The 22,021-nt window shown below is 42.0% G+C and overlaps 1 protein-coding gene and 1 long non-coding RNA gene across 2 annotated transcripts in view; both read left to right on the top strand.

The window, feature by feature from the left end:
- Positions 1–12,698, top strand: part of Ercc4 (ERCC excision repair 4, endonuclease catalytic subunit) — a 28,518-nt gene extending 15,820 nt beyond the window's left edge. Inside the window, exons 9-11 of the mRNA XM_010610017.3 lie at positions 586–678; positions 7,502–7,614; positions 9,670–12,698. Of these exons, the coding sequence (XP_010608319.1) occupies positions 586–678; positions 7,502–7,614; positions 9,670–10,403 (940 nt within the window). The 3' untranslated portion in view covers positions 10,404–12,698. The remainder of the gene's footprint in view (positions 1–585; positions 679–7,501; positions 7,615–9,669) is intronic.
- Positions 12,699–19,052: 6,354 nt separating this feature from the next.
- Positions 19,053–22,021, top strand: part of LOC117284114 — a 3,543-nt gene continuing 574 nt past the window's right edge. The window contains exons 1-2 of the long non-coding RNA XR_004515189.1: positions 19,053–19,139; positions 19,361–19,645. This is a non-coding gene — a long non-coding RNA (uncharacterized LOC117284114). The remainder of the gene's footprint in view (positions 19,140–19,360; positions 19,646–22,021) is intronic.

The raw sequence follows: 22,021 nt of genomic DNA, 5'->3' as shown, positions 1-22,021 counted from the left end.
CAAATATGTCAAAGTATTTCTGAAATGCCTGATACAACCTGTATGTAGTCTGTCTGCATTTTTATATAATATGTATGATGGCTTCACTCTGTTAAGGCATGAACAAAGAACTCAAAACAGTCCATATAGATTTCATTTGTTTATTTTTCACTAACATGAACTTTCATAAGCTGGTTTTTATAACTACTATCTAGCTTTTTAAAACAGTTGTTTGGCAGAGTTGCAAAGAAAAATTTGAAAAAAAGAGAAGACTCTAAGGTTTTGTATTTTTTGATTTGTTCATAGTTATAAGGAAAGAATTAGGTTATCCCTGTAATTAAATTTCAATATTTACCTAAACTCTGTTCCCCTTTCTGATCAAAGAAAGGGAAAAAAAACAAACTTCATTAGTAATGAGATATTTAACAGGTGGGGTTTCAGCAGCTTAATTTGAGTAAATCGTGTGGTAGAAGAAATCTTTTATTCTTAGTTAAACATTTATTATTTGAGCACTGTAGGTTGCTGATTTCAAATGTTCTGTTATTCCTTTCATGGATTAAACTCTTATGTTTTTGCAACCTAAAAGAGTTCTGTCTCACCTTGCAGGGTTTACTTTCTTATATATGGTGGATCAACAGAGGAACAACGTTATCTCACTGCCCTGCGGAAAGAAAAGGAAGCTTTTGAAAAACTCATAAGGTAATAAATAAATGATGAGTATGAGAGTCACAACTAGAATGAAGCCCTTTGAAAGGCCAGGCTTCTTTCTGTAAATAGGGAAATAACCAGCAGCCCTCAGGGCGATGAGGAGGGCAAGAAGTTGGGTGAAAATCAGTCACATCAAGGCCGGCTGTAGTGATTTGTCCCACCTCATGCCTTGTGCACACATTTTTTTTTTTTTACTCTCCCTTTCTCCTCCCATCTCCATCTGCTTTTCAGTGCTTTGGTTCCTAGGGTGTAGGCTGTGTCCCTGCAGGACACTACAGAACATAATGGGATACAGACTGCGTCCCTGGAGGACCCTTGGTATCAGAAGTGTTTCAGAATTTGGAATGTTTACGTGTACATGGTAAGGTATGTTAGGGATGGGAATCCAAGTCTGACCACAGAAGTCATTTATGTTTCACATGCACCTTATGTACAATATTTTTAGCACACCTGCATTTTTTGTAACAGCCCATCATGTGAGGTCAGGTGTGGAATTTTCCACTTGTGGAATCATATCAGCACTCAGAAAGTTTTAGGTTTTAGAGCATTTTGAATTTTCAGATTAGGGATGCTCAATCTGTATTAGAAATGGGATAAAGCTGCTTTTCCGTTTATAAATGTAAAACACTAGAAATACAACAAAAACACTGCTTTTATAAGAACTATCTTCTTAACCCTCCATTTCCCCACTTTATGCACAAGATTCCCCTTCACCTTTTCTTTATTACTGCAGTTTACCGTACACAGTGATCACTCCATCATGTGAATTTTGTACGTGTACATAATACATCTCAGTTCTTTTTTCCCCTCCCCTCAATCATTCTTTCCCTTCCCATTTGCAAAAGCTCTGTTACCGTTTTTTCCCTTCAATTCTTTTTTTTTCCTTTATATCCCTTTTCCTTTCCCTCACTCCCTCCTCTCCCATCTCTTGTTCCACTTCCCATTTGAAAAAGTCTCCCTGCCTCCTACTGTCCATCTTCTGTTTTGCTCTTTATTTATACTTGGGTTTCTCACACAAGAGAAACAAAGCAGTGATTAAGCTTGCGTGTAATACATTTCACTTCAGGTTATGGGCTTGAGGTGTATCGGTCACCTAAGAGTGCCTCACATTTATTCTTCTTCATGCCATAAATACCACATTTTCTTTATCCATTCACCTATTGGTGGACATATGGGGTGCTTCTAAGATTTACCTATTACAAATTGTGCTGCTGTGAACATGAATACCCATGTATTACTATGGTCTGACAACTTTAGCTTTCTCAGAAAGATACCTAGAGGGGAAACAGCTGAGTCAAGTAGAACCTCTAGTTGTAGTTTTTTTTTTTGAGGACTCTCCATGCTAATTCCTCCCTTTGCTTTGAATTAGGACTTTTTTCCACCTCATAAAATTTCCATTGTCTGCAAACTACTGAACAGTGACTACCACTGACCAGGAAATACTTTTATGACTCAGCCAGTTCTAATCACCCTCTACAGAATCACTCTGCAAAAATGTTTTTTAAAGGTGTATTGTTTTAACATACATGTATGCTTTTGAGAATGGCTATCTGATAATATTCCAAATCCAGGTCAAAAATGCTTTTCAGTTTAACATAAGGAAAGTATATATGAAATAATCACAAACTGGCTGGCTAAGCCTCCCTGAAAGTGTTCAAGAAAGCAATGGCCACCTACCTGCAACACTGTCAGGGAGACGACAGTCAGTGGTGTAGGAGGATGGGCCGGATGACCTCCAGGGGGTCTCAGAACCCCAGCCAGGGCTGGATCCAGCATCACTGAGCTAGAGAAAAGCTAAGCCCGAGGACCATGGCCTGGACTGAGTGACTGAGCCCGGCCAGTCTTCCGTGCCATAGACATTGCCAGTCCACTAGTTGCGACCAGAGAGCAAAAATGACTTATAGTGGCAGCAGCCTGCTGGGGTGCTAGATGGACTTTCGAAACGGACAAGCATCCTCCCATGCTGCCTATGGGTTCTCAGGACACGTGTAGTATGTGCATCCCTGGTGAGTTGAAAGCAAGCGTTCTACACACAGTGGTGGTTCAGTGAACGCTGGACCAGTGCCATCAAGTCCCTCTCGGGTTCAGCACGGTATGCTGGTGGTACGCTTCTCCTCCCTCCAAATCTTCTAGAATTGTGACATGCCTTGTCCATAAAATCTTCCAGCTACTACTAGTCATACAACTATTTCCTCTAAGCCTATGAAAATATGTTTTCTACTAACGTGCTCTAGGGGACCGCCTTTGTGGAATATGCAATGTAGATATATTTTTGAAAAATGTTATACACATAGTGTAGTAACAAAGCAGTTATAATACAGACTACCCCTTCTTGTTCAAAGCTCGTAAAGCCCCCATCTTACTGTATCTTCTAGACCTTCACCCTCCCAGACTGAAGTGGTAGATATTTATAAAGCATGTACTTCATATCAGGCCCAGAGCAGATATTAAAGTGCTGCGATTACTGTGGGTACAGAAAGCCTCTGCCTTCCTCAGCTTTCCTGTAGAGGAAAAGAAAGGCACTAAATAATATAAATATAATAGCATTCAGAGAACTGATGGCAGCAAAGGTAAGAGAAAAAGGTGTAACAAGAGAACGTGTTAACGAGACTTGACCCAGGCCACAGGCTGGTCAGGAACAGCTTCATGAGGAAGCGGTGCTTAAGCTGGTACTTGGAAAATGTGCAAGAGCTGCCAGGCGTGTGCGGTGGGTGGGGGGAGGACAGAACAAAGGTGTGAGAGAAGGCTCAGAGCACAAGACGCCCTGGCAAGCAGTTAGCGCTTCAAGGACAGCAGGATGGGATTGCAGCTGTCTAAGTAGAAATGTGACTTAAACGCATCTTTAAGGGCTTTCTCCGGGCCGGGCATGGTGGCGCACGTCTGTAATCCCAGCACTCTGGAGGCTGAGGCAGGAGGATCACTGTGAGTTCGAGACCAGCCTGGGCTACATAGTGAGTTCCATGTCAGTCTCGACTACACAGTGAGACCCTGTCTCAAAAAACCAAAAAAAAACACTTTCTCCGTCATAAAACAGAAATGGAAGAATGTGGAGACTACTCAGAAGGCTCCTGCACTTGTCTGATCAAAGAAAGTGGTAGCGAAACTTAGGTGAACAGAGAGGAGAAGACAGATTAAGAGGTATTCAGGAGACAGAAGCAAAGAAGTGGCGACCTTGCACATGGCTAGTATCTCTTAATCATTCTTTCACTTGTTTAAAAAACCTCTTTTGACTTTTCTGTGATGAAAGTAATTGTCACACAATTGTCAGTGGATACATAGAGCTAGAATACTCAGATGAGTTTACTGGTGTTCATGTCAGGGACCCCAAGGCTCAACTAGAAGGTGAGTCGCAGGAGTCAGAAAAACTTCCACTCTCAGTATGGTTTGTTAAAGCAAAAGTCATGAAATGAAAATCAACAAAGGGAAGAGGCACTCGAAGGAAGCCAAAGAGAAACTTACATCAGCTTCCCAGTGTCCGTACCAGGTAGAGTCACACAGATGTGCTTAACGTTGCCCACAAAATGTTGGCACCAGGGCTGGGGATTTAGCTCAGTGGCACCTGCCTCACAAGCACAAGGTCCTGAGTTTGATCCCTGGTTCTGGAAAACAAAAAAATGTTGGCAACAAGGAAATTCATTGGAACTTTGATAGGCAAAGTTTTCACTGGGCTCAGTCACATAGAACGACTTGCCTTGTGACTACCTGCAGCCACTTAGACTCCACCCTCCACCGCACCCCCCCAGAGCAAAGTTAGACATTTACCATAAATCATACTGGTAGATCGGCTCTGTGATCCAGCTGGTACACAGGACCAAAGGCCGCAGGCATATAAAACCCTCCAAGCAGGCAGAATACTCGGTAGGCTCGCAGTTTGTCTCTCAGGAACTGGCCATGGGTCAGTCCCAAGGAGCCAGGTCTTTTGTGGAAACGTGCAGAGCTTGAGCAACTCCGGCCTATGAGCTGACCTTTTCCCCATTCAGGCTGTAGCCAGAGCAGGTGTTAGACTGTGAGGAGGGCATCATTTGAGGGGAGTGGGTTTTATATCCCATGTTTTCCTCATGCATGTCCATCTTTCCTGGTACACCAAGGAGCTCAGTGCACAAAAGGATACTTAAGTAGATAGTGATAAAGTGTTGTGCACCCCATGCTTCTCCTGTTCTATACAAATGATTCTGTATATCAAAAAATAGCAGCATGTGCATAAGCCCTGCACGTATGGCAACCTCACCCAGCAGAACCAGGATCGTGGACTCGGGCCCCCATTCAGCCAAAATAGTATCCACTCCAGGTTATGTAATTCCATCCAAGATCTGGCATAATCTTTCCTAAACTCTCACAGTGGTGATTGCCTACTTATTATAAATACCATAAGGTCTTCCATTTTACCCAGCAGTCAGGAAAGGTTGCACTGTTTAGAATTTCAGGATACAGTGCTCGCTTCGGCAGCACATATACTAGAGTTTCAGGATACTTACTTTCCCAGAAAACATAGAGAATTTGAGAGGTATTTGTTTTGAAAAACAAAACATTTGAATTTCACTGCTGAAAGCATTTGCGCTGTGCCTATGCTTAGAAGAAAATTGAATGTGAGAATAAGATGCTTTGCCAAGATCTCTGTAGGTGACGTTGTCAGAACAGATACTGCTTTACCATTTGAGATAACCAAAAAGGATGAATCAGATGAACCAGCAGAGAACAGAATGTTTAGATGAAGTAAAGATTGGTATATTTCAGATGATAAGAGAAAAAGGTTACACACTGAGTATTGGTAATGAAATGCTCGCTTGGCAGAAAAATTCCTTCCAAGGTCCTCAGCACCATGGTCTTGAAAGTCATTGCTTTTCAAGGGAAAGGTTATTTTTTTGAAAACTTACTGTTAGAAAATATTGTCACAAAGTAGGTTAGCAAAGCTTGAAGAAATGCCCATTTGAAGAGACGTGATGTAGCATCTCCTTCCTTCGTTGTAATGTTGTACAGCGTATGGAGATGTTGAAAATATTAAAGCAAAAAACAGGCAACCTCAGTACTTTAAGAGGAAATCAGAACCTTATTTTTTAAGTTATTTTGTGTCTGTCACATAAAATAACTTAGATAATTGTGTCAAATGGTGAAGGCAAGGGACTGAATATAATTTCTGTAAAATTAATTTGGGTTACTAGTCCCAGTTTCATTTCTGGAGTCTATTATTTCTCAGAAATTGAGGGCCGGGGATTTAGCTCAGTGGTGCTGCCACCTGCCTTGCAAGCGCAGGGTCCTGAATTCAATCTCCGGTACCAAAAAAAGAATGGGACAGAAATTAAAACCATTATGAAACGATTTGGAAGCCTCCCTTCAGGCCAGGTGCAGTGCCACACGCCTGTAACCCAGCTACTCAGGTGGCTGAAGCAGGAATATCATAGTTCAAGGCCAGCCTGAGCAGCTTAAAAATTAAATTTAAAAAAATGTTAATGGGCTAGGGATGTAGCTCAGTGTAGAGGACCTGGCTACCATGTACAAAGTCCTGGGATTAATCTCTAGTACCTTAAAAAAGGGGTGGGGTGGAGAAAGCTCAGTATTTTAGTATAATCCTGGGTAATTAGGAGATGTGATTCCTACATGATAAGAAAAATACAGTAATAACAGCTTGATTATTTAAGAGCTTGTAATGGTGTAGTTCTAAATTGCAAATTTTAGTTTTTATTACATGGTCCTCTAGATCTACGAGGTAGAAGACACTGAGCTACCTTAAAAATAGGAATTGTTCCATGATTGTGTTTGTATCCAGAATACCTAGCACTGCACACAGGAGCACTCTAAATATTTTAAAATAAATGTGTGAGTAGTGGGGCATGATGGTACATGCTCATAATCCCAGCGCTGTGAGAAACTGAGGCAGGAGGGTTACAAATTTGAGCCCACCACAGGCATTTTAGCAACTTAGCAAGTACTTGTATCAAAATTTTAAAAAACAAAAAAGGACTGGCTCTGAGAAGGCCGTGGACTCAATCCCTACCACAGCCAAAAATTAAAAATAAAATGTGTGAATGAATAATGAAAGCTACTCACCAAGTATAACCTGAGATGTTGATATTATGTTGAGTTCTGTGACAAAATTTTCAATTTCTGGTATTACTCTTGCTTTTCCTTTAAAATTGAGGATGTTTAATGGACTCCAACCTGCAGATTCTTTAAGTCAAAGTTCTGTCCTGTATGTATTTTCATTCTCTAATTATTGGTTTTTAACCTCCCTACTTAGCATTACTCTGAAAATACTTTAATGTAAATTATTTAAATTATTTTTGAATGCTAATAACAGTTTAGTCTTACAGGCTTAAGTAATCTTTGTATGACATTTTTTGTTTGTTCTTTTGTTTTTTGAGACAGGGTCTCACTATGTAGTTGAGACTGACCTGGAACTCACTATGTAGCCCAGGCTGGTCTTGAACTCACAGTGATCCTCCTGCCTCAGCCTCCCCAGTGCTGGTATCACAGGTGTGCGCCACCATGCCCGGCTTTTATGACATTTTTTATATGTTTATTTCTTGTCTAAAAATACTGCGCTATAGAATTTTTTTTAAAAAAAACACTTTTTTTACTCTGGAGGATCAGGAAGTAGAGCTCAACCGAGAAATTATGTCTGCCTCCAGTATTTGTCATGGTCTTTACATATTTACAAAAGTGCGATGTATTTGTTACATTTTCTTTTACCAGCATAGCCATGTAGCTCATTTTAGATATTATAATTTTCAAAATTTTTAAATTTAAAATTTTAATTTTAAAATCTAGAATTTGGATGTTAATCCCCCTAAAAAGTTGTAAATGTTTTCTCTCACAGGGAAAAGGCTAGCATGGTTGTTCCTGAAGAAAGGGAAGGCAGAGATGACACCAATCTGGACTTAGCAAGAGGTCCGGCATCGACACACACCGCCGCAGACACGCGCAAAGCTGGTGAGTCCTGCCCTTGGCCAGAGCCCCTGTTGCCAGTAAGAGGCTGGGAGGCCCCACGGTTACTCTACAGAAGGTTGGTTTTCCCTACCAAACTCTTAAAAATAGAGAAGATGCCTGCTCCCAGACTCCAGCCTCAGCGCTGCCATTTACTAACCATGCGTCATCCCCAGAATGAAGGTGCTGTGTCATCTGTGAAATGAGTGGGGTTGAGTTCTAGGCAGCCCAGCTCAGAACAAGTTATGTTCCTTGGGTGGATTTAAAATGGATTGGTTGAGGCTCAGAATGTACTTTTCCAAAGAAACTTTGGTAAATGCTAATGAGCCCAGTTGACTCATTGAGTAGCTAAAAGAAGTTTTGCTTCCTTCTTTTACCTCCCCTCTTAGATGTACACATAGGTGGGAGTTAATTGGGGTACCTACATTTCCACTCTTTCTGCATTCATTTGCGACTTGCTTGGTGTTTCTCCCGCTGTCTGGCCCTCTCAGTGCTGTGCGGCATTCACACTGCAGCATGCCACCAAGACCTGCCCATTCCAAGTGTTCCCTGATCCAGAAGTAACCATTCCCCACTCCCCAAATTCGCCTTTTCCCGTGGCAGCAGCTGGTATCAGCCAAGCAGCATGAGAAAGGTAGTACGATTGACTCGATAGGATCTTTGGTGAGAGACCCAGTTAGAGCATTGGGTCTCAGAATTTAGTGGACTTTATATAACTTCAGATGCTTGTTAAAAGTGTGGGCTCATAGGCCACATCTCTAGGAATTCTGATTCAGTGGTCATGTATTAGAGCCAGCATCTCAGGGACTCCTCACAGAAGTGGTAGTCCTTGGATCATACTTCAGGAAGTGCTGTCTTTTGAAGAAGACCCTTAACAGCTCAGATGAGCTGGTGACATTTTGTGAAGAGCTGCACAATGTAAAGCAGTATGAAATAGGATTTGAGCGTGTAGGAAGCTCTTTGTAGAAGTCCACCCTTTTGAGATCAGTCCTCGAAGCCTTTATATAAGTTTCCTATTGCTGCTATTTAAAATCTCCACAGATTTGGTGGCTTGAAACAGCACGCGTGCATTGTGACACCGTTTTTGCAGGCGGGACAGAATTTCGAATGGGTTTCATTGGACTGACATCAAAGTATCAGCAGGCCTGTATTCCTTCTGAGGGACCCAGGGAAGAAGCCTTCTCCCTGTTTTTTTCCAGTGCCTAGAAGCCGCCTGCATTCCTTGCCTCATGCCCCTTCTCCCACTTTTAAAGCCAATAAGGTAGTGAATTTCCCCTGAGGCCTACCCAGCCTCAAAATACTTGACTCTGTCACCTTCACAAAGTCCCTCTTCCTGTGTCCAGTAGCATTTATAGCTTGTGAGGACGGCGGCATGAGCACATTTGGGAGCCCTAATTCTGCCTACAGCTACTGTTGATACTTCCAAGTGTCACCCTTCGACCAGCTGCATCAGCATCGCGTGACCCTGCCAGACATGTAGTCTTAGACTCGTCGGACCTCCGACTCGCTAATGTGGTCCTTATGCCCCAGACCTGCTGAGTACAGAGCTGCTTTCTAACAATCCTGCGTGATTCCTGTGCACACTTGAGTTTGAGAAACTGTGTTCACGGTCTCCCCATTTCTTCACTTTCCCCATCGCTGGACTCTGAGGTGACTGTGACAGCTCCTAAGACAGTGTGTGAGGGAGCGTGTCAGGCACCTGCTGTGTGTCGGTCACTGTCCCGGGACTGGGCGCTGCAGTGATCAGCACTAGTGCTGGCCACAGGGCAGAGCAGAGCAGATGTTTTGTGCTTCTGAGTCATCGCATGTCAGGAACTACTAATAAATTCTAACTTTCCTGTTAGTTCTGTTCAGTTTAAGCAAATGTAATTTCCCTCTCCTTTCTCTATAAATAATTTTTGAAAAGCTAGAAAAACATGGCATAATAATACCGTGTAGTATTATGTAACCATCCATCAGAGGTTAACAACATAGATTTTGAACTTTGTTGTATTTTTACTTTGAGAATTCTTTCCCAGTGACATGACTTAAAATGATAGTTGTTGTTTTTTTTTTTTTAAGGTGGCCAGGAACAGAACGGCACGCAGCACAGCATAGTTGTGGACATGCGTGAATTCCGAAGTGAGCTCCCATCTCTGATCCATCGCCGGGGCATTGACATTGAACCTGTGACTTTAGAGGTTGGAGATTACATCCTGACGCCAGAAATGTGCGTGGAGCGCAAGAGCATCAGTGACTTGATCGGCTCTCTGAATAACGGCCGCCTGTACAGCCAGTGCATCTCCATGTCCCGCTATTACAAGCGCCCTGTGCTTCTGATCGAGTTTGACCCCAGCAAGCCCTTCTCTCTCACAGCCCGAGGTGCCTTATTTCAGGAGATCTCCAGCAGCGACATCAGTTCCAAACTCACTCTTCTCACGCTTCACTTCCCCAGACTGCGCCTCCTCTGGTGCCCGTCCCCTCATGCAACAGCAGAGCTGTTTGAGGAACTGAAACAAAATAAGCCACAGCCCGATGCCGCCACAGCCATGGCCATCACAGCAGATTCTGAAACCCTGCCCGAGTCGGAAAAGTATAATCCTGGTCCCCAAGACTTCTTGTTAAAAATGCCAGGGGTAAATGCCAAAAACTGTCGCTCCTTGATGAACCACGTTAAGAACATTGCAGAATTAGCAACCCTGTCACAAGACAAGCTCACAGGGCTTCTGGGGCACACCGCAAATGCTAAGCAGCTTTATGACTTCATTCACACCCCTTACGCAGAAGTGGTGTCTAAAGGCAAAGTGAAAAAGTGAGCAGTGGTGGCTGTTTGATCATTGGTGACTGTGCTTTTCAACTGTTCTCTGCCAACCACACTAAGTCGTTATGAATTATTTGTTCAGTGATCCATACTTCTCCATTGCTCTTAATGATCGTACATCTGCCTCCAAGGTCGGTGGAGCAGAAGCCGAGACTCCTCTCTGAACAGTGTGCTTAGGTATCTTTAACTTTCGCTTGCCTGCTCTGCTCATCCTACGTTGTCCCTGGCAGGCTTACTGTGCTCCATTTTTAAATGAGCTACGTCAAGATCAGGGAGCGCTTCCGCCAAGTGTTTATCGAAGACTGTTTTGAAGCGAGGAGAGGCAGCCACCTCTAAAACTGGCTGGCTAGGCTCACCCAAGTACATGCAGTACATGTTACAGCTCAGCTGTCCAAAAGCATCTCCACACCCCTTTGTTTCAAATGAGATGAGTTATTAATTCACAAAATTTGATGGTGTAGGTGAAGGTGCCCTTAGAATTCTGTTTCTGCAGATGTTGAACCTCCTACATCTCAAGATTTCCAAGCCTAAGTGACCCGTTTCAGAGTTCCACAGAGCTCCTCTTCTCCCTGCTCTCAGTGAGCCCAGGACACCATGCCACATGCTCTGGCATCGTCCCCTGGGCCTCACGTCACGGTGCAGAGCACCTCTGCCTTCCCTGTGTGAGGCTTCAGTGACAAGCAAGCGAGCTACCCATCAAGCTTTCAAGATTCCCTTGTCTTCCCTCTGCCCTCAGATAGAAGGGTTGAAGGTAAATGGAAGATCAGTGTACAGAATATATAAAAATTCAAAAGACATATATACATATATTTAAAAATCCATAAAGAAACTAATCTCATTCTAAATCTCCTGATTGACTTAAGGTGGCTTTTTACTGCAGTGTACATAGAGGACATTCATAGCATCTCTGTGCCATTTTTAACTTTGATATTTAAGCATTATTAACTTAGCTGTTACATATTGAGTAGTGAGCAGTAAATTTCCTACCTCAGAATTTTGACGTAGACATGAATTCTGCTAGCTGTGTCACATAGTTCAGCATTTCATCCGTGTCAGCTGTTTTTTTGGTTTGTCGCACTGTACGGAGATAGTGGACCTTGTAACAAAAAATTGTCTTCAACTTTAACAGAAGCAGTGTAACTGGACCTCTCAGATTAGCATCTTGATTTGTTGGTACTCAACAGTACCATTGTCTATCGGTATCCATAGTACCCTCCCATGGTACCAAAATGTGAGATGCTTAAATTCCTTATGTAAAATGCCATAGTATTTGCCTGTAACTTAGGCATTTCCTCCTGTATACTCCACATCATCTCCAGATGACTGATAATACCTAGTACAATGTATATTTTATGTCAGTAGTTGTTACACTGTTTTGTTTAAGGAATAGTGACAAAAAGTCTGTACATGTTCGGTAGAGATACAAGTTTTTCCCCAAATGCTTTCAGTCCTCACTTGGTAGTAAAAGCCCATGGATCCAGAGCCTTTGCATAGGGAAAGCCAACTGTGGGAAGAGTATTATCTCTGGATATACCGATTGGGAACTCAGTGCTGGAGATGGAGCTCAGTATAAATTTATAAATTACTTGCCTAATATGCACAAGGCCCTGGGCTCAGTCCCTAGCACTGCAAAACAAAATCTAAAGTGTTTTAAACTGTATGCAAGGTACTACAAGAACAACTTGAGGGGTCTCAAGAATCAGATTGGTTGCAGAACCCGGTAGCAGGGTGGCGAGGCTGTTTGTATTATTAAAAGCTCTAAAAGGTTCACCATCACTGCTGTAAGAGGTGGAGAACAGGAATGGTGACACAGGAAAATTAGATAAAGGTGAAACAAAGACTGGGCTGCTGATTTTGTCCCAGATGTAAAAAACATACCCTCTGGAATAGAAAAGAACTTTTGAATGATTACAGTATGAATTTTAACGCTCACTTTTATATTTCTTTTATTGAAGAGTTCAGTCATAGTTCAAAGGCCATTAAAATAGGCACCACTTCAGATGGTAATGAATATTACATTCCTTCACCCTAGTCTAGCATTTCTGCTTATGGTATATAATTTTTTTTTCATATATATTTTCACTTTACCTTCTATTGCTGTTTCATTACATAAAACAAAAATGTTAACAGCACATTTTGCAATGGGAGTTGCACTTCTAGTTCAGTTTTCAAAACTAAGCTCTTCTCAAAGCTACCATTTTAAACAGCCCTTGTTAACTAGGAAAAACATACAAAACACGATTTACTTTTTGGGGGGATACTGGGGACCGAACTTGGGACCTTGTGCTTGCAAGGCAGGCGACAAAACCACTGAGCTGAATCCCCAGCCCTAGAAAATACTTATAAATGCATTTATTTCTAATGTCCCGCGGTTCTCAGAATCTGCCATTCACTGTTAATACCTGCTAGGCATGAAGACAGGTGCACTATCCTATATGTATTTGAATTACGATCAAAAATTTCAAATTAACTCTAAAATGGTCATTATGGGTGAAGGACTCTCACTCCCACTTCCTTTTCCAACTGAGTATATTTTAATGTATTTCCAGTTGAGAGCTTTTCCTATATCCATAACTATTTCATTTTCTCAAATTTTTAATGAATTTTTACAATCTAAGATTGATAGAAGTCGAGATGCATACATTACAAAATTATGAATTTATTTTCTAACATTTTGCTAACTTTGCTTTTGTTTTCAAAATAGTAAGTATCCAGTTTACTGATGAACTTGTGTGTAGCTTTTTTAAAACTTTTTTTTTAAGCTAGATCAGTATTTTATTTGTTTTGCTTTTTCATTTCAGTTTGGTTTTTATGTACTGAGGATTGAACCCAAGGCCCCCATTCTGACTACATCCTCACCTTTTTTTATATTTTATTTTGAGACAAGGTCTCAGTAAGTCAGCAAGTTGCCCAGGCAGGGCTCCTGCCTCAGCCTCCCAGAGTGCTGGGATCATAGGCATTTGCCGCAACACCCAGCCTGTTTTACAAGTTTTTAACATAAAATATGAACATCTGAAGTATGTTTAACTCATATAGTCTCTCTTAATCTTTTAAACTATAGAAGACCATGTATAGTGGCCATAAATATTGTCCTTTAGGCAGCATTGTCCTTTAACTGTAACTGTTTCTTTAAGCCTGACATTTAATAGACTGTATGTCTGCAGTTGTTTGCTTTCAGGATGCTGTTTGCCAGTTCACAAGGGACTGAAAATAATTGTCTCATTCATCAACCCACTAGGACAGGAAGGATTAGATCCAGATTTGGTCACGTGGTAATAACGTCATAGAACTAATAAATGTCCTGATAAATGGTATGGGAAAGCCTTCCATAAAGCACATCTGAAGCATTAGGCAGGGAGGGAGACAAGGGCTCTTGGTCTTTGCTTTTGTTTTTCCAGCATAACTCGACTTTTCCTTTGGCTCAGAAAACTTCTTTAGGGAAACTCTCTCATGTTCAGTGTTCCCTTCAAAATCAACTCTTTAGGAAAATGCTTTCTCAAGTTTGAGTAGATTCAAATGTAATCGGGCTTTGACATGAATTGTTATTATTTGGCTTTCTGTTTTGGTTTATAGCTATTTCCTGCCGGATTCTGAATTTCAGTGCTTAATTACCATATTTACCAACAGATTTTTGGTGGTCTATGCCATTATGCTGTTTTTGTTTTGTTTTCTTTTTAATTTATGGATGTGTAAGCCGCAGTTTGCTTGGGAGGAAGATAAAACTGAAATATATTTATTTCTAACAAGTGTGTGTGAATTTAATAAAATGCATATTCAGTATTTTTCTCCTCATCTTAAGGACACAGTAAACTATAACAATATGTAGTGAAAGAGTATATATATATATATATATATATATATTATCAGCAATGTATTGGTACATATTTAAAATTCAGAGAATATTTAATTTTTTCTTTTTCATTGTGCAGAATAAATAATTAAGGCTGAAATGCCTCTTGAATCTCTGCTTCTGTGTTTGACTTACAGCAGTAGTAACCCACTTTGTAAGGCATCATTGTATTTTTTTGTTTATTTTCCCTTCCTGCTTTTTATTCTGTAGCATATCTCTCGAAGAGAAAAGAACCCTGTTCTTTGGGAAATACTCATTTCTTGGTATAAGTGTGTGGCAAGCACAAAGCCTGGACCATCTTAACAGAAGTTCATTTTCTGCCACCCCTGCCACATACATTTTTCTTTCATTAACTTCACAGTTGGAAGAAGTGAATCGTCCTTTAGACACCTCTGAGACTCACTGTCATTTCTTAAGTTTACTAGTTTATGAATCGGCTCCTTTCAGAGATTTAATGATCATTGCTTCTGCTTTAAAGTGAGATCTGTATCCCTTTTTAATAAGATGTAAAGACAGGTTATTTCTCAAAGTGTTCTAATCTGTAAATAGAGACTGGCAGGCTAAGGGGCCCTTTTCCTAGGAGGGGTAATATGACTCACATTTATTGAGCATTTGTGCACTGTTCCACATAATCCTCATAACAAAGCCACAAAGGCTTTATCTAATCCTCTGTGGCAGCGATGAAGCAGAGAGATTACATGATTTGCACAAGGCTGCCTGATAGTAAATGGTGAAACCTCGCAGTGAAGCCCAAGTGGGTACAGAGCCCCCCCCAGGAAAAGGTCGGAAAGGGGGCAGGTCGTGGGAAGCTGAATTGTGTCCACTTTCCTTTACCTCCAAGTACAGGAAAGAGTAAACTGGTTTGTCTTCGTATCTTTCTTAAATAGGAGTGTCCAGAGCAAGTATGTGAAACTTGAAAGTAATACAATACCTTTGTTGTTGCCAAGTAGTCTGTGTGGACCTTTTGCTGGCCGATGAGGAAGGGTGCTTTTCCCCAGTGTGGGAATAGATGTTAACTCTAACTCGTAGAAAAGGAGGACAGTACAAAGGATTCTTGTCCAATAGCATTGTAAGGGGTATGGCCAGGTACGGCCTTCTACCATCTGGCCCTTCTTGGTAAATTTATTCTCCGTTCCTTTGTCCGATCAACCGTCTAGGTCTTTGGTTTTCTTCCCAACCACTCTAAACATCTTCTGGATTTCCTCATTAGTTCAGTTCAATAAAATCTTTGGCTTCTTTTTTTATGAGTCATGTTTTTAAGTTTTGAAAATTAGATTTTGTGATTAACGTTGCCAGCATGTGTGTGTTTATGTTTTATGCATATATGTTTTGTGCATACATCTTAATTTTAACAATTATAGACAAACTCAGTGGACTTCTGTTTCTCATTTTCTTTACCAAAGCTCAGTGTTTAATCTGAGTTCCTTTTCTGCATAGCCATTGAATGTCAATGTTAAAGAGACTGATTCCCGAATGAGAAAGAAGAGCTTTAGATATTCCCAGGGACCAAGATATCTACATGAGAAGACGGCTCTCAGGGAGCTGGAAGGTAAACAAAATCCACTTGTGATTTCCAAGGGGTTTCCTGGGATTCATGAAATAGTAGCACGGCCTATTTGGAACCCTTCCCTGTAATTCTGAGATCCAGGATTTGGTGTCAGAATGCCTTTCGCTGCGGAAGAGATCTGCCTCCCTGGGTAGCTTGATTCTGGGAAGGTGACACCCAGCAGAGGCTCAGGAGAGAAGATGGTTTAGTAGAGTCAGGGAAGCCTGCCTGGGCAGGTCTGTTTCCAGCGTCAGGAATGCATTGCATAAGGGCTCAGAGCTCTGGCTGGGTTTGCTGCTGTAACAGCACGCCATAAGGGATGCTCAGTCCTGCACGGAGGGAAGTCAGAAATGCCACAGGAGAGGCGTAAGTGCTTGGAAGTCAGAGGAAGAGGTCAAATCCATGTAGGGACTGGGAGTGGCCCTGGAGCAGAGGAAGAATTCAGAATGAGTTGTAAAGGAGAGGGAGGACTTCAATAGGTGGCACCGTGAAGCCAAGGCCCCCAGGTCGGTGCAGAAACAGTTGGAAACAGAATGATGGAGTTTAAAGAGTCACGAATAGTAAAAAGGAAGTGACATGCTGAAGCCACATTGTTGGAGGCTAGAATGAGGGGCCTGTGTTGTGGTCCTGGGGATTGAACCCAGAGCTTTCACACTGAGCTACATGACAGCTCCTCTTCTATCCACCATTCCTTGCTGGCAGGAAGGAAGGACTGGAAGAAATACCCACTTCTGGGGCCACTGTAATGATTTCAGCAATCTGTAATGGGGAACAGAACTAGGAAGATGGCTTTGGAAATGGAAAGGGTATAAATCAGAGCAGCAGCTAAGAAAGGCAATCTGGAAAAGGGAAGAGATGCTGAAGGAGTCTCAGTAGTGCCCAGATTTTAGGCTTGGCCTCAAGAAATGATGAGACTGTTACCAAAAAAAGTTTGAAAAAGGACCTGGTTTGTTTTGTTTTGTTTTGGCAGCACTTGGGGTAGAAAGCACAGTTTAATCAAGTTGTTGTGAGACAGCTGAGGGCCAGGGTGATACAGGAAATGATATAGAACCTCTAAATACAATAATAGGGATAATATAATTTTTAATCTGCTAGATGTCTGACACACCTTGTTCATGTGCTCCAAAATCAAAGAATGAGTTTTAAGGAACAACAGCAGTTAAGAGTAGGAACTATTGGGGCTGGGGATTTAGTTCAGTGGTTCGGTGGCCTGCCTTGCAAGCACAAGGACCTGAGTTCAATCCCCGGTACCAAAAAAAAAAAAAAAAAAAAAAAAAAAAAAAGAAACAAGAGTAGGAAATATTTATTGAGGGGAAAAGATAGAACTCCTGAGAAGCAGGAAGAGACCTAAAAGTGGGTTGCTGATGATCCCACTTAGGAAAAGTTCCATAGAGCACAACCACGTAGGTACAACATGGGTTACAGTTATGATCAACCAAGAAGATTATAAGTACAGTCGCTTAGAAAACATTGATCCCCTGGGGAAGCAAGTCACGTAACAAGTGTACATGGAAGGAACAAAGAACTTTTTAGAAAGGGATGGGTCTAAGAGTCTTAGTCACCCACTGAGGTGCCTGATGTTCATCTAGACCTCCTTAGACAAGAAGCTACCATTTATCTTAGGCCAAGTCATTCATTTCCTCTTTATCTTGAGGCCTGGCCTCTTAGAGATGCACCTCTGGCCACAATGGTAACGTGTTTTCACCTTTGTCCTGACTCTTGAGGGCCTAGCCCTATTTTTACCTAGCTTAGTTGTCTATAATAAGGGGATAGTCACAACTGAAGATGTAGCAGACATCTGCCCTGAGATGAGAGTTGAGGACCTCAAATAAACAAATGATTAAGTTTTTAAAAAACAAAAAAGATCCACAGACAGAACTGCAGAAAATGTCCACCCCAAGGTGAGAAGGTGGAAGAAACAGAATAGGAGGAAGAAAAGGACTGAATCACACAGCAATCAGAATAAAAGGCAGAAGGGACTTCCAAGGGGGTGACCTAACAGGAGGTGTCCAGTAATCCAAGTGCCAGTGGCTCAAGGCGCACCATGAGGAGAGCTTGGCCACCCTGGGTGGTACGGCTGGGAGCCCCAGAGGGTGACAAGTCCTTGCAGAGGAGGAAAAGCAGAAGGTCAAAGGTGACTTTGTTTGTTAGTGATCCAGAAAAAAGAGCAGAGAGCAGACTGGGAGAACCAAGATTCCTGAGGGAGAAGAAATAAATAATGAGACCACATCTGGGTGCTGGAGATCTGGAGATGGAGGGAAAAATAAAAGTGTTTTTTGCTCTTCTTCCTCTCACACCTACAGAAAACCTGTTTTCGTATTGATCTGCCTCCCCTTAAAGACCAGAATTTATGTTACCACGAGTACCCCCTACTTGGAAGGGAAATGGCTAGCGACAGTAAATAACAGGAGCCCTTTTCTGAAGCCTTCTGTTTTAACAATGTCCTGGTGCTGTTTGGCAGTGTGGTCTGGGTGTGTTTAAGCTGGCTAGGGAAAGGCCTAGACCTCCTCTCTTTGTAACCTAGCTTCATAATTTTGTTATAATTTAAAGCATCCCGTTCAGTGGTTTATGAAATCAAAACATGTGCTGGCTCATGTCACCTGGAAACTGAAAGTTGACGTTCAGGAACTCTCACTAGCCAATCCCAAGACTTCCAAAGGATTTTTATTTTGGTTGTACTGTAACTGGGGCGGCCAAGTTGCTATGGTAATTTGTTCTCAAAACAGAGCACTGCCTCAGTGCATTGAAACAGATAAATCTGCTTTATGTTGATCGTGACATTCGTTCTAGTTAAAATAATCCCTATGCTCTCATCGGGACTTGTGTATAGGAGTTTTAAATCGGGGTCAAGAAGTCATTGGCTAAAAGAATCGCAACTTGGGCTTTTTAAACCTGGGCCTTTCACAATTCACACAATTGGAGACGGTTGGCTCGCAGCCCAGAGCTCTACCATGGAGGTGGCTTGCAGCTGGGGGAAGGTTCATCCCGGAGCAGTTATGTGGTTAATTGCTCCAGTGTGGGCATAGGCTAAAAGTTGTGACTCACGCCACGCTGTCACTAATAGAGTGGGTGGGGGTGGGGCGGGCCAGATGCAAGGATGCTCTGGGAAGTCAGCAGCTGCCTCCCCGCAGAGATCTCCCCTTGAGGTGGGAGAGGCAGAGCCTCACTCCCCAGAGGCAATCCTGGTCTCACCAGTAGAGGTCCCCATCGAGTCACGGGTCCTAAACTAGCCATGCTGGAATCGCTGGACGCTTTAAGGATGACTGCACTTTGAATTGGAGTGTATCTGCCTCCGACTCTTGCTTAACTGTGACATGGGAGAGAGAGAAAAGAAAGTAAGTGCCTGACTTCTAGTATGACTCACTGTAAACAAGCAGAGGACAGATTCGCTGCCTCTTATCAGAGCCCGAGTATGCGCCCCAGGATGAGCATGAATCAGAGTAGAAGTGGTCTTGGTCAGAGGGATTTTTCCCTCAAGGCAGAGGTGACTTTTGGGACAGTGTTATGGATTTCATGAATACTGTCAGTGATCCCATGTTAAACCCTGGTCTTCTAGGTGAGGTCAAATCCCCTGAAATCCGAGAAGGCTTTCAAGTTAAAGATGCAAACTGGCCATACCTACAAAGAAATTCATCTGGATTTGACGAAACGTTTGCAGTGTTAGTAATGATGGTTTTGCAGCATTGGTGTCAACACTCATCCAAGTACACTTGAAATGTGTTCAGTTTATTGTATGTATATTCTACTTCACGGTTTTTCAAAGAAGAAATACAGTTAACCGTTTAGCAGGAGAAAACAAGTGATCAACCCTCAGTCGCTGCGACTAATCACGAAGCTCCAGGTAACTCCTCACGTCCTTATCCACACCCACCTGCTTGGTTCTGGCAGCAGAAGGGCACTGGTAATGAAGGGGTCACGGTCTCCCAGTATGTTGGTTGGATGAGTTACTTATTTGGACTCAATTCCCTATTCTCTGGACCAAAGGGAATGGAAATGGTAGGAAGAGGTGAAGCTCAGCTGGCTACAAAGGTAGAGAGGACAGAGGAAAGTTAAGTAGAAAAAAGAAAGAGAAGCACCTTTGACTGCCCAGTGCCGCACCCCCCTGCACCCCTCCCCAGGGAGCCACAGGGTGGAGAAGTGTGTTTATGCTTTCCTGTTCAGCGACTGCAAGTCAGGTCAAGTCAACAGCATGTCTGCCTTCAAGAGCTTGCCTTTGGCTGTGCCTACACACACAAACGCGTGAAATGAGCTCACGCTTGAAAAGCGGCATACTAGCAGCAAGTTAATTTGGGGGGGAAATGAACACATATGTGCTTAAATGGCCAAAAAAAAAAAAGACACACTGAGATAGTGGGGCGTGGAGTTAATCAAAGAACAAGTAGCCACAAGGGTAGGGATGGCCCAGATCTTTTTAAATGTAAATAACCTTAATTAGGAAAATATGAACTTGTATCTGTGCGTTTGACTTATTTAGGATTTTCTCGAGTATGTGGGAACTTTTTTTCTTTCAGATAAAATGCCCCTAGGCACCTTAGGACAGATTAAAGGGGCTTTTTCTTTTTCCTGCCCTGTAGGTATTCTCACTGATAACTAACCTTATGTGAGAGGTCTAACCTTCTCCCAAAGGGCTTAATTAATTCTCTCATTTTCCCTTTAGTCTCTGATTTGGCCAGAATTTGTCTGTCCATGCCGGTATCTTTCAGAAAAACAAATTCAATGTGTACATCAAGTTGATTTGGAGAATTTGTCATTTTAATGAGACACTTACGTAAGAGGGTTTGGTCTTTCTTTTCAGTTTCTCAATCAGTGGCTGTTACGTGTGTGTGTGTGTGTGTGTGTGTACATGTGTACGTGTGTACTGTATTTTCTGACTCTTGAAACTGTGACCACAGTGACTGATCTACAAACAATGGCTGTGTCTTTAATTTCCAAAGACATTCCCAAATTTCAACTAAACTTGACATATCCTTATTGAGGTGGAAAAAAAAAATTAAGTACTAGGAAGACAACGCAGGACCACAGGGCCTCAGTGCTACGTAAGCGCTCTATCACTGGCCCATGGTCCCAAGCCCAACAATTAACAATTCTGAGATAAGGGAATGGTTTATTTGGAACCAACACAAAGACCTTGCTCGGAAAGACAAATTTAAATTTAAGTTAATGTGAGGAACGTGGTTCTTACCTGTGGCATTATTATGCCAGTCTTTTATAGCCACAGGAAAATGAGCTGGGTCATAAGGAGGCAAACTGCGAAGTGGAGAAAGCTTCCGCAAGATTCAGATGCCTTTTCATTCCCAGCCTTAAGATATAAGTAAATAAATAAAACTAGAAATTCCATTTGACCCTGCTAGTCCTCTTCTAGGTATCTTCCCAAGAGTCACAGGCACCATATACCCATGGTTATGGCAGCATAATTTGTAACAGCTAAATTTTGGAAACTGTATGTCCATCGGCAGATGAATGGATAAGGAAAATGGGTTATTTACACACAGTGGAGTACAACTCTGCCATGAAGAAAGATAAAAATTGAGGCATTGATAGGGGAAAAAATGCATCTCACGACTATAATGTTAAGTGAAGTAAATCACAAGATTAAGTATCACATGGTTTCTATTATATGAGAAACCCAAAGTATAAATAAAGAGCAAAATAAAAGATAGATAATAGGAATTGGAGAGATAGATCTTTCTCAAAGAAAAGTGACCAAAAGATGCAGGGAGTTGTGGAGGGAGGATGCTGGAGGAGAGGGAAAGGGGATGTAAAAAAAAGAAAAAAATAAGATGTGTTATGTACATGTACCAATTCCCCACAGGGAATGTAAACATTATGTCCTACAAATGTGCTAATAAAAAAATAGGATAATTATTTTTACAATATTTTATCCAGTAGTCACACAAAATGCTGAACCAGACACAAGCTGGTAATAAAAGGTCTGAACCCAATACAAATTAGACTTCTCAGTTGACAAAATACTTCATCTCTTCCCAAGGTCACACAATGCTCCGATAGTAAGATTCAAACAGGGCCGGGGATTTAGCTCAGTGTTACTGCAGCCTGCCTTGCAAGTTTAAGGACCCCAGTTCGATCCCCGGTACCAAAAAAAAATGAGGAGCTAGCACTCCGGAGGCTGAGGCAGGAGGATTGCTGTGAGTTTGAGACCAGTGAGTTCCAGGTCATTCTCAACTACACAGTGAGACCCTGTCTCATAAAACCAAAA

The sequence above is a fragment of the Fukomys damarensis genome, unplaced genomic scaffold (genome assembly GCF_012274545.1).
Source record: "Fukomys damarensis isolate Sample0158 unplaced genomic scaffold, DMR_v1.0_HiC HiC_scaffold_34, whole genome shotgun sequence".
Taxonomy (NCBI): Eukaryota; Metazoa; Chordata; class Mammalia; order Rodentia; family Bathyergidae; genus Fukomys; species Fukomys damarensis.
This window is presented reverse-complemented; position numbering and strand designations above follow the sequence as displayed.